Raw genomic sequence first — 12,730 nt, forward strand, 5'->3', positions numbered from 1 at the left:
TGTCAGGGTGGTCCGGGCCATCCATCCTTTCTTCCCGTAGTGTCCGGGGGAAGAGCGAACCGGTCCGGGCTGTCCTTCTCCGGCAGTCATCTTCTCCACTCCGGGCAGGCTCCGGCCTAGTACGCTGCATAGACGCCGATGCGCAGTGACGCCCGTGCGCAGCGACGCACCTGACGTCACAGCGTAGCGGCGTCTATGCAGTGTACTAGGCCGCAGCCTGCCCGGAGTGGAGAAGATGACCGCCGGAGAAGAAGGACAGCCCGGACCGGTTCACTCTTCACCCGGAACGCCCCGGACACTACAGGAAGGATGGATGGCCCCGACCACCCCCATTATGGGTGTTTAATTTTTTTATTGACTCGGAGGGTGGGGGAGGGGCACGACCGGTATAGCGGTATGGGCAAAAATCCATACCGGTATACCGCCCAGCATCACGGTGGGGGGTGCGACGCGACGGGTCGGGAGGGTGGCGGTTGCGGTGCGGGGCATTATCGGCAAGGTAATTGCCGATACCTATAATGCCCAAAATCGGGATTATCGGCCATACCGATAATCGGTCGATCCTATATATATATTATATATATATCAAAAATGAAAAAAATAGGGAACCTTTAAAATGTTAATATTTATTGTATCCATTAAAATATGAAAAAACTTTTGGAAAAAATCACACCACGTGAAAAAACTAAGAATGTATTGCCACCGCCATATGTTGGTATCTTTCTTGGTGCTCACCTCTCCACATTAATTCATACAGATGAGAGCACCAACATTGTATTCTTATATTCTTATATTAACGCCACAGTCTTTAGATCACTGTTCACACTTCTAGTAACGACAGTCTTTTAATCACTATTCACACTTGGTTTTTAGAGCCAAGAGAAAATAATCATGCAAATTTCGCAATTGGAATCCATAAAACTGTTAGTAATTTACTGCATCCAGTGCTATATACTTTAGATCACTGTTCACACTTCTAGTAACGACACAGTCTTTTAGTAACGACACAGTCTTTTGAGCACTGTTCACACTTGGTTTGTAGAGCCAAGAACAAATATTCATGCAAATTCCGCAATTTAAATCCGTAAAGCTGTTCGTGATTTACTGCATCCAGTGCCATATGTTTGAAATGGATGATTTACTACATGCACTGTTCCTTTTGATGTTATGGGAACACGCTTCAGTGATTGTCCGTAATATTTATTATATATGAATGTCTGCGTTTTTACAGATATTTAGCACCAAGCTCAATCATCCACACACAACAAATTGGTACAGACTGGAAATGTCTAATATAGATGTTGCACCAGACTATTCATCCATAAAAATCGCATCAATGTGAACAAGGTGAAGGCGTTTTATATAACTTTTTGTGCAAAAAGCTTCCTTGTCCCATGGGTGTTTGTACAAAGTCCAATAGGTCCACTATCTGCATGTGTATCAGCGCCTTATTGGATATTGCACAGTTCCTCTTAAATGAACTTCACTTAATCCCAGATATATTTAAACCAGTATTTTTACATTTGCAAACGTGTTACTAGTTTAGTTATTTTTGTTAATAGACATGTTTAAGCTTCATATATTATTGCACTATCCCTTTAGAATACTAAGATGATTTCATTTCATATATTCACACACATGGTCGCAATAATAGATAGAGGACGTGAGAAAAAACCTGATGTCTTCTCCTTGTGTTCGTTCACACTGCTCCTCTGTAAGATTTCGGTTCAACGCGTTTCCTTCAGCCTTTAATTCATCAGGAACCGTACTTAGGCTTTGTTATTCCAGCATCTCCTTTCTTTTTGTTGTTTGTTTGTGGAGTGAGCTTGTGCATAACTCTGATGGCAGTCGCACACTGATCCAGATCTCCACTTGCTATTTATACAGGTGTGTAGCCCTCCCCTACACCGCATCATCACTGGATCCTCCTATCATTCCACTACACGTCACTGTGTTCTTTTAGCAGAACGGAGGTATTAGATCCAGGTGCCTGGAAGGGGATTGTTAGATACATATCCAGGGGAAAAGGGTTTCCCGTTCCAGAAATCTATTGTCCGTACTTTACAATTGAATTATGTTTTTGGTCTATTGATGTTAAATAAGTTTGTATAAATACTTTAAGATGACTTTGGACTGGATTACACCCAAAATCGGTATTTTAGGGAACTGAGCACTGTACCAATTAAATGAAGCAGGAAAAACATATAGAGTCATTCAACCCCCGTGGTTTCACCGTTTCTAGCTGAAAAGTCCAAGATGCTTCACATTGTAGTAGCTGTCTGTCCCAACTCCCTCCTCTTTTTGGGGGAGGGATCACTTCTATTACCTGAGCTTGCAGGCCTTCTGGGCAGCTATCATGGAACTTAGAAAAATGATTTCCAATTGGTGTGTCCCTGCTATGTACAATGTCTGCTACGTGTTCTTGGAGTCTTTTTTTAAAAAACCTGAATGTTTTACCCACGTAGTTCGCTGGACATGGACAGGTTAGCATATAGACTACCCCTTTTGTGTTACAATTTGCCAGTTGTTTAATCATAAATTCTTGTCCTGTACTTGCACTGGTTATCTTTTTTCCTGTTTTAATGAAGGGGCACATCACACATTTCCCACATCGGTATGTACCCGTCACCCCTTTTTGTAACCATGTTTCTTTAGATGTTAATGGTTCAAAACAGCTTTTAGTAAGTCTATCCTTTAAATTCTGACCCCTCCTGTATGTTATCTGGGGTTGTTCTGATAGAGTTTCTGCTAGGGTCTTGTCACTTTTTAAGATTGGCCAATATTTCTGGATTATGTTTTTTACTTCAAAGTTTTTATCATCATAAGTTCCAATAATTCTGACTGTATTCGTGTTCTCTTTTTCTTTTTGGGGGATAAGTAATTTCGATCTTTGACTCCTTAAAGCTCTACTATAGGCTTTCTTCAATATTTTATTTGGGTAGCCTCTTGCTCTCAGCCTAGTTCTTAATTCCTGCGCTTTGATTTTAAACTCTCCTAGGGTGGAGCAGTTACGGCGCACCCTCAAGTATTGACCGGTTGGAATACCCCTCTTCAGCGGGAGTGGATGACTACTATCCCACCGAAGAAGGGTATTCGTTGCAGTAGGTTTTCTATATAAGGAGGTCTCGATTGTACAGTCAGGCATGATCCGAATCTGAAGATCCAAAAACTCAAGATGAGTCTTGCTTATTGTTGAAGTGAACCTCAGATTAAGATCATTGTTATTTAGTGCTGATACAAATTGCTCAAATTCCTCCTCCGTAGAATTCCATACTAACAGAATATCATCAATAAATCTAAGCCAGATATTTACATGGTCTGTCCATTTTGTCATTTCGTCCGAGAAGACTTTTTGGTCCTCCCACCAGCCAAAGTACAGATTTGCAAAAGTGGGGGCGCAGGGGCTCCCCATCGCTGTACCCTGTTGCTGGTGGAAGGACTGGCCCTCAAAGACGAAATAGTTTCTTGTAAGTACATATTTAAGGAGATCTAGCACTAAATGATTATGTGCGGCATATTGTATCCCCCTTGTTTTTAAGAAAAAATCTACCGCCTGGATCCCCCTTTCGTGAGGGATACTAGAATACAGTGCTTCTACATCCAGTGAGGCCAGAAAAGACCCTTCTTCTAGTTTGACGTCTTCCAATCTTTTAAGTACATCCGTAGTATCCCTCACAAAAGATGGGAGGGCATACACAAATGGTCTTAGTACCGCATCAACGTACTGACTTGGAGCTTGTGTGACATTATCTACCCCCGATACAATAGGTCTTCCCCTCAAAGGGGGGTACCCTTTATGGATCTTGGGTATTGAATAGAAGCAAGCTATTCTTGGAAATTCTGGTTTCAAAAATTGGTATTCAGTGCCGTCAATTAGCTTATCACTTTTAGCTCTATTCAGTATAATTTCCAGTTCATCACTGAATCTTTTTGTTGGATCAATTGACAGCAGTGAGTAGCACTTTTTGTCTTTTAATATATTCATACACATTTGTTTATAGTCCTCCCTGGTCATCAAAACAATGTTTCCCCCTTTGTCCGAGGGTTTGATGACCAGGGAGGAATCTTTCTCCAAAATATTTAGAGCCTGCCACTCCTGAAATGTTAAATTGTAATTTGTCATTTTTTTATCCAATTGTTTCAATTCTTTAGTAACAACTTATTATAAGCAAAACGGAGAGGCTCCTGTCTGTCTAACAATCACCAAGGACCCGAGCAACCCAACACACACCTATACCCACGGTGTATAAAAATAAGATCAATATTGAAAAAATAAATGGGGCTCAAGGGTCAAAGATATCTGGTTTAAGTTGATTGGTATTTATTAATATAAAATACAAAAAGAACTAAATAGGGATGTACAGGGCCCTTGTACTACCCTAATTAATTAAATAATACAAAATAAAATATGATAATCCCAATATAAAAAACTAAAATTAACTATAAAATTAATAACAACTATAAAATGCAATTTGAGCCTGTATATCAATATGTAGATCTTCTGATCTTGAGGAACAGCACAATATAAAAGTTCATTCCACAACTCTTGTTTCCAAAAGATCTTCAATAAGATAAAATGTATCCGCTACAAATAATCAATTGATGCGGTAGTGCTGTATCCATCCAAACCTTGGCAACTAGATCTCACCAACACAGTGATACAATGTGGCACTTTGTGAGCAGTGAACAGTCATTCAGAATCACTCTTTAAGCATAGAAGCCAGTTTGCAATATTTTTCATATAATGCTCACCACTCCGAGATATCACGGATCTCCCTTCAGTTGGGGGCCGGCTGTATGACGTCTTGTGGCCGGTGCCTTGCCTCTGTCCGGGATCGTGCTGCTGGAGTCTCGGCCAACTCCTAAAATCGCGGCACTTGGTGGTGGGCACCGTTTGGGGGACTGCAGCGCTGTCAAGCGGAGCCCCTTGGTCTGACCAACTTAGAATGAGGGTGGTCTGGAGACCTCAAGTCTTTGTTGCAGATGGCCCGATTGGCTTCTCGCTAGTGGTCGTTGCATGCGATAGGCAGAGTGAGTAAATCGGCGGCGTTCCTCGTGCAAAGGTCGCGCGCTCAGAAGATGGTTCACTGTGATGGATGCCTTAGATCTGGCAAATGATTATTATTCTCTCAGAAGAATGTTCTTTAATGACAGGCTCAATATCGCAATGTCTAAATCGCTGGACGCGTTTCAAAACCTTCCTCGGTTTTTTCTTCAGCAGCGGAACGTTCCGCTGCTGAAGAAAAAACCGAGGAAGGTTTTGAAACGCGTCCAGCGATTTAGACATTGCGATATTGAGCCTGTCATTAAAGAACATTCTTCTGAGAGAATAATAATCATTTGCCAGATCTAAGGCATCCATCACAGTGAACCATCTTCTGAGCGCGCGACCTTTGCACGAGGAACGCCGCCGATTTACTCACTCTGCCTATCGCATGCAACGACCACTAGCGAGAAGCCAATCGGGCCATCTGCAACAAAGACTTGAGGTCTCCAGACCACCCTCATTCTAAGTTGGTCAGACCAAGGGGCTCCGCTTGACAACGCTGCAGTCCCCCAAACGGTGCCCACCACCAAGTGCCGCGATTTTAGGAGTTGGCCGAGACTCCAGCAGCACGATCCCGGACAGAGGCAAGGCACCGGCCACAAGACGTCATACAGCCGGCCCCCAACTGAAGGGAGATCCGTGATATCTCGGAGTGGTGAGCATTATATGAAAAATATTGCAAACTGGCTTCTATGCTTAAAGAGTGATTCTGAATGACTGTTCACTGCTCACAAAGTGCCACATTGTATCACTGTGTTGGTGAGATCTAGTTGCCAAGGTTTGGATGGATACAGCACTACCGCATCAATTGATTATTTGTAGCGGATACATTTTATCTTATTGAAGATCTTTTGGAAACAAGAGTTGTGGAATGAACTTTTATATTGTGCTGTTCCTCAAGATCAGAAGATCTACATATTGATATACAGGCTCAAATTGCATTTTATAGTTGTTATTAATTTTATAGTTAATTTTAGTTTTTTATATTGGGATTATCATATTTTATTTTGTATTATTTAATTAATTAGGGTAGTACAAGGGCCCTGTACATCCCTATTTAGTTCTTTTTGTATTTTATATTAATAAATACCAATCAACTTAAACCAGATATCTTTGACCCTTGAGCCCCATTTATTTTTTCAATATTGATCTTTAGTAACAACCTCCAAGAAAATCTCCATGTTGCCATATTCACATATACATATATATATATACACATATACACATACACATACATACATACATATATATATATATACACACACACATATATACACACACACACACACACACACTAATAAGAGAAAGGTAACTGTATTTTATTACTTACCAATATTTATCGCTTGCAATGCCAATCATTATAAATATCCCTCCAACGACTCCCGCCCCCTCACCGCCCCCCCCCCCCCAAAAGTTTTTTAAAAAAATCACAGCACAGGAATATCAATCAATTAATTACAAACATTCTCGGTTTAATGAAAAGCTATATAAAACAAAAATTAAGCACAACAATTTTTAACGGGAATGAAGGTCAATCTAACCATGAGTTAACAAAATAATTTAATTTGGTGCCTCAAAGTTACCATCTTGTTAATGTATGATTAGAGTGTTCCTAGCGTTAGATCTCTGGGAGGAATAGTCAAATTCATCCACAAACCATTGCAAACTATGTACATAACAGCTCAGAGGACTGCAAGGGTGCAAGACTATCAAGCATACAATACAATCGGGACGTGATCTAAAGTCAAAACGGACTTAGAAATGTTCACACAAGATGCCACGGCTGCATCCGTAAAACGTGGACTCTTAAAAAAGAAGCTTTTTCTTTTTTTTTATCTTTTAAACTTGCACCATAAAATAGCAACTTCCTTAATTCTTCAAAAGGAAATACGTTTCAAACTGTTTCGGTCTTAAAATTCCAAAAAGATCCCACAAGTTGAATCCAGCTTTAATTAAAAAAAAGGGAAAAAAGTAAAAAAAAAAACAAAAAAAACCTGGAAGAGTTCTTCTTTTGTCTTCCCAATTACAAAACGGCCTCTTCCTTGTTTTGGTGTCAGATTAGGATTTCTCTTAGCAAAACTGAAAGAACAAGAAACAAAGTCAACCAGATATTTTTTTACTTCAGTTTACAAACCTGTAGACCAGTGTTTCCCAACCAGGGTGCCTCCAGCTGCTGCAAAACTACAACTCCCAGCATGCTGGGAGTTGTAGGTTTGCAACAGCTGGAGGCACCCTGGTTGGGAACACCACTGTAGACCATGAATATTCACAATTACGATAAAAAGATGGTTATTTTTATTGATTGCTTATCCCGAGGATTAAAAGGAGATATCCAGTGGTGAAAAAAACGTATCCCCTATTCTAAAGATAGGGGATAAGTTTCAGATCGCAGGGGGGGGGGGGGGTTGGTCCGACCGCTGGGGCCCCGACAGCCCACGGGAGGGGGGCGTGTTGACCACCGCTGCCTTTGGCAATCTCCAGCTCTGCCATGGAGTTGTATTGAGGAGGAGTGTCGGACGCTACTCCATGTGGTGGTCAACACGCACTCTGGGCAGCGAGCCGGGGCCCCATACAGAGAGATCGCGAGGGGCACCAGCAGTTGTACCCCCCCCCTGCAATCTGAAACTTACCGCCTATCCTTAGGATAAGGGGATACGCTTTTCACCACTGGACTACCCCTTTAAGAAACTGAAACCCCCTTAAAGGGTGAGCTCAGATGTGGCAATAGCTGATGAGGGGGATTCAACACTGCAAGTCCACAATAAATTACAGTACAACACTTAAGCATGGATTTTGGAAAACGCCATCCACATGGATCGGAAATCTGCACTGTGGAAATCCAGCTGCAAAGTGTGGCCAGTGCAGTGGATACTGGACCATCCATCCATCCATCTCCTCCAGGATGTTTGCTAGTAGCAAATTGCTACGCTGCTCCATATGTCTGGAGTGAAGACAAATCTGTGCCCTTATTAGCTAATGGTATCCTTCACATTCCGGAAAGCCTCCTCGTATTTCCTGCAGTCCATCTGCCACTGCATTGACTATATGGACAATGGACTAATGTGGCACTGGCTTCTGAATGGCTAAACAGGCACAAGGATTTGTCATGGGATATATTCCAGCCGTCCCGGCTCTGCTTTGGACACTTTGTAGAGGTCTACCTTGTTTAAGTTTGTTTGTTTGGTTACTCAATTTTTTAAAGATGTTTTTAACTTGTTTTATTTGCCTAATGTACATAGTTATTAAATTTAAACCCCCCAAAAAACCTGCATAGTTTTTTTTTTTTTTTTTTTTTTAAGATCAAACCAATAATCAACTGATAGATTTTTAAAAATCATCATTAGTTGAAGCTCTGGATCCTAGCATTAAAAGAATAAATGACTGTCAACACTGCAATAGCTGGAATCATTTAACGAGGGCTGTCTGCTGTTTGCAAGTACACTGCTCAAAAAAAAAAGGGAACACTTGAACAACACAATGTAACTCCAAGTCAATGACACTTCTGTGAAATCACACTGTCCACTCAGGAAGCAACACTGATTGTTCCATTTGCACAACAGCATGTGAAATTGATTGTCAGACAACAGGTGGAAATTATAGGCAATTAGCAAGACACCTCCAATAAAACAGTGGTTCTGCAGGTGGTGACCACAGACCACTTCTCAGGTCCTATGCTTCCTGGCTGATGTTTGGTCACTTTTGAATGCTGGCGGTGCTTTCACTCTAGTGGTAGCATGAGAAGGAGTCTACAACCCACACAAGTGGCTCAGGTAGTGCAGCTCATCCAGGATGGCACATCAATGCGAGCTGTGGCAAGAAGGTGTGCTGTGCATGTCAGCGTAGTGTCCAAAGCATGGAGGCGCTATCAGGAAACATGCCAGTACATCAGGAGATGTGGAGGAGGCCGTAGGAGGGCAACAACCCAGCAGCAGGATCGCTACCTCTGCCTTTGTGCAAGGAGGAGCAGGAGGAGCACTGCCAGAGCCCTGCAAAATGACCTAGCAGGCAACAAATGTGCATGTGTCCAAAACGGTCAGAAACAATCTCCATGAAGGCGGTATGAGGGCCCGACGTCCACAGGTGGGGGTTGTGCTTACAGCCTAACATCGTGCAGGATGTTTGCCATTTGCCAGAGAACACCAAGATTGGCAAATTCGCCACTGGTGCACTGTGCTCTTCACAGATGAAAGCAGGTTCACACCGAGCACATGTGACAGTCTGGAGACACCGTGGAGAATGTTCTGCTACCTGCAACATCCTCCAGCATGACCGGTTTGGAGGTAAGTCAGTAATGGTGTGGGGGGGAATTTCTTTGGGGGGCCGCACAGCCCTCCATGTGCTTGCCAGAGGTAGCCTGACTGCCATTAGGCACAGATATGAGATCCCCAGACCCCTTGTGAGACCATATGCCGGTGCGGTTGGCTAGACCTCATGTGGCTGGAGTGTGTCAGCAGTTCCTGCAAAAAGAAGGCATTGATGCTATGGACTGGCCCGCCCGTTCCCCAGACCTGAATCCAACTGAGCACATCTGGGACATCATGTCTCGCTCCATCTACCAATGCCACGTTGCACCACAGACTGTCCAGGAGTTGGCGGATGCTTTAGTCCATGTCTGGGATGACATCCTTCAGGAGCATGCCCAGGCGTTGTAGGGAGGTCATACAGGAACATGGAGGCGCGCGACACACACACACACACACACACACACACACACACACACACACACACACACACACTACTGAGCCTAATTTTGACTTGTTTTAAGGACATTACATCAAAGTTGGATCAGCCTGTAGTGTGATTTTCCACTTTGATTTTGAGTGCGACTCCATATCCAGACCTCCATGGGTTAATAAATTTGATTTCCATTGATAACTTTTGTTGTCAGCACATTCAACTATGTAAAGCTGAAAGTATTTCATACGATTAGTTCATCCATTCAGATCTAGTATGTGTTATCTTACTGTTCCCTTTATTTTTTTGTGTACCAGACAGCAGCACATTACTTGTATGTCGCATGTCACAGCATTCTGACCAAATTCAAGCCCCATTGCGTTCGATGGAATTCCATCCACAAAATTTAAAGACAGGTCTCTGAATGCTGCCAAATTTCCACAGTGGCTGCCGCCGTGGAAATTCCACTACGTGAACAGGACTGTAGAATCTCATTGAAGTAAACCGGCGGTAAATTTCTGGCAGAAAATATAAATCTGCAAAAGTTGGGGAAAACTTTCATTTTAGCAGAAAGCTTCAACATAAAACGTGATAGGGGCTGAAGACTTTCCGAATGCATAATACTTTAGGCCCTCCTTGCCCATAATAAACAATCTTCCCAAAATGTGCAGTACAGTAATACAGTCCACTAATACAAGTCTTACCTTCCACCGATTTCCGCATTCATTACAGAACACAAATGTTGTCATAGGTTCATCAGCGCTGCGGGTCTGAACCTATAAAAGAAAAAATGCAAAATGTGTCAATTCGCCGGGATTATCCCACTGCTGGTTATAAAGATAATATTATGGTAAACATCCATATTAGAACTTACTACAATAACAGGCATTAAGTTATTTACTTGTATGCAGCTGTTAACACCTCGAGGATCAATGCAGAGAATACTCATCATGAGTGGGAAACAGCCGCATCACAAAGGGCTGTCACCATGCTAGTAGTGTGCCTGTATGATCAGTAGCAGAGTGATGAAAGTCTATGGAACCTGTCTCCCAGGTGGCGAGCCTGGGTGTGAAGCACAAAGCCATGTGCTTCTCCTGGTTATATCTAGGAATCGGTGCGGGTCTCAGCACCGAGATGCTACTTGTCTTCTCAAGGAGGTGGTTTATTTTAAGCGGATTCACTACACTTTTATCTGCCATCAAAAGCAATCTGTCAGCTGTATTTGCTGCTAAGAGCTGCAAACATTGTGGGATCGCTGTTAGGGTATAAAAGTGAACTATGTTTTCTGGAACTGATTGTGGTTACCAAACCTATAAAAGTACCTTTTTTTTTTTGTTAACCAAGTGTCAAGGAGGCGGAGCAAAGCCATGCTGAGGCAAGTGAGCAGCTAAGCTGTGCCTCCTAGTTGATTTTATATGTTTGGAAACCATCAATACCTCGTGGAAAGATACAGTATGCCTTTATACCCTAACAGCTATCCAACGTTGTCTGCAGCTCATAGCAGCAAATACAGCTGACCGATTTCCTTTAAATATGAAGTTTGTAGTAAAAATAGGAACACAACATAGGATTCAGAATTGTTAATTGGGAATAAAAGTAATTTTTCTTGAATCATTTTATTGAGGTTTTATCAGTTTGTATACAACATACAAAGTGGGAATACAAGGGTTTGCAAGAAGAAAAAGAAAAAAAAGAATGCAGTTTAAAGGGGTACTCTGGCCCTAAGACATCTTATCCCCTATCTAACTCTGAGCCTCCAGCACTGCGTGCAGCTCACATAGGTGGGTGCTGCATGAGAGATTGCGTGGGTCCCCAGCGGCGGGACCCCTGCGATCAGACATCGTATCCTTTGGATAAGAGATAAGATGTTTTAGGGCCGGAGTACCCCCTTTAAATGTGGTATAAATAGGTGGTGGTAGGACAACAGTGTAGAATTCCTTTTCATAAAAATCACACAAAGCAGAAAAGATACAGTTATTAGTACAATACTGCGTATACCCGATTTCTTTTGTTTAAGGGTGAGGCTATGTTCTCACGGCAGAATTTCCGTGAGGAATTACGCAGCAGCAGAATCCCATTCATTTCAATCTGGCGCAGAAATTTGAATTCTGGTGTCCGCAGAAAGAATAGACATGTCTATTCTTTCTGCGAACTCCACATGGAATGCATTCCCGAGCGGTCCTAGCGCTGTCATGTTCTGCAGGCACTCCTCACATGCAGGCAATGACCGCACAGATTTTTCGTGTGAACATAGCCTTATATTACAGAAATAGGATATGGAAAGCAAAGAACTGTCTGGACTAAGAAAGCAGTCTGCTCACACTTACCTGTGTGTAAGTACAATTCTTCTTTTTGCATTTACCACACGAGAACAGGTCAGTCTGTGTGCCACCAGTCCTGGCCATTTGGTGTTCTCGGATAGCTTCCTTTGTCAGGTTCTTCCTCATTTCTTTAAGTTCATCACTTGCCATTTCCTGAAGGTGTTAAAAACAAAAGTTTGTGGGTAACAGAGTGTGATACAAAGCAATACAAAGTATTAATGTACAAACTGTTGTAAGATCCTTCATTGGAATCAAGTAATTCTTCGCTGCTGTGCTTTTTGACAACCAAGGTCAACATTGTTGAAAAGCTTTTTCACTGTTCGGGCTGTTTACCTTCGCATAGAAAATCATGTTCATATGCAGTTTTTCCTGTTGGCCAAGCGGTAAGTACTGTTGCCCTGCACTGGGGTCCTAGATGCAATTTTGACTTAAGATAACATATTCACAGTTTTTATGTTCTCCATGTTTGGGTTTCCTACAGGTTCTACTACATTCTAACCCAAGCTGTCTGGACATTAGTGCAGTCCAATTGACAGACGGCACTTCTCTGATGGAATCCAATTCCTGTTCGGAAGTTCGGCTAGGGAACTACTGACATTGAACTAAGCAGCAGAATTTCATTAAAATTAATGGGAGGCTGCTTCAAGCGGAATCTGTGCAGAATTTTCACAGTGTGAACAAGTCTTAT

General features: G+C 42.3%; 1 protein-coding gene across 2 annotated transcripts in view; it reads right to left on the reverse strand.

Moving 5' to 3' along the window:
• Positions 1-6,463: 6,463 nt before the first annotated feature.
• Positions 6,464-12,730, reverse strand: part of TCEA1 (transcription elongation factor A1) — a 31,020-nt gene continuing 24,753 nt past the window's right edge. For both annotated transcript variants that reach the window (XM_056521924.1, XM_056521922.1), the window contains exons 8-10: positions 12,049-12,195; positions 10,426-10,497; positions 6,464-7,126 (exon numbers count right to left, since the gene is read on the reverse strand). In XM_056521924.1, the coding sequence (XP_056377899.1) occupies positions 7,118-7,126; positions 10,426-10,497; positions 12,049-12,195 (228 nt within the window). In that variant the 3' untranslated portion in view covers positions 6,464-7,117. The remainder of the gene's footprint in view (positions 7,127-10,425; positions 10,498-12,048; positions 12,196-12,730) is intronic.

The sequence above is a fragment of the Hyla sarda genome, chromosome 5 (assembly GCF_029499605.1).
Source record: "Hyla sarda isolate aHylSar1 chromosome 5, aHylSar1.hap1, whole genome shotgun sequence".
NCBI lineage: Eukaryota > Metazoa > Chordata > Amphibia > Anura > Hylidae > Hyla > Hyla sarda.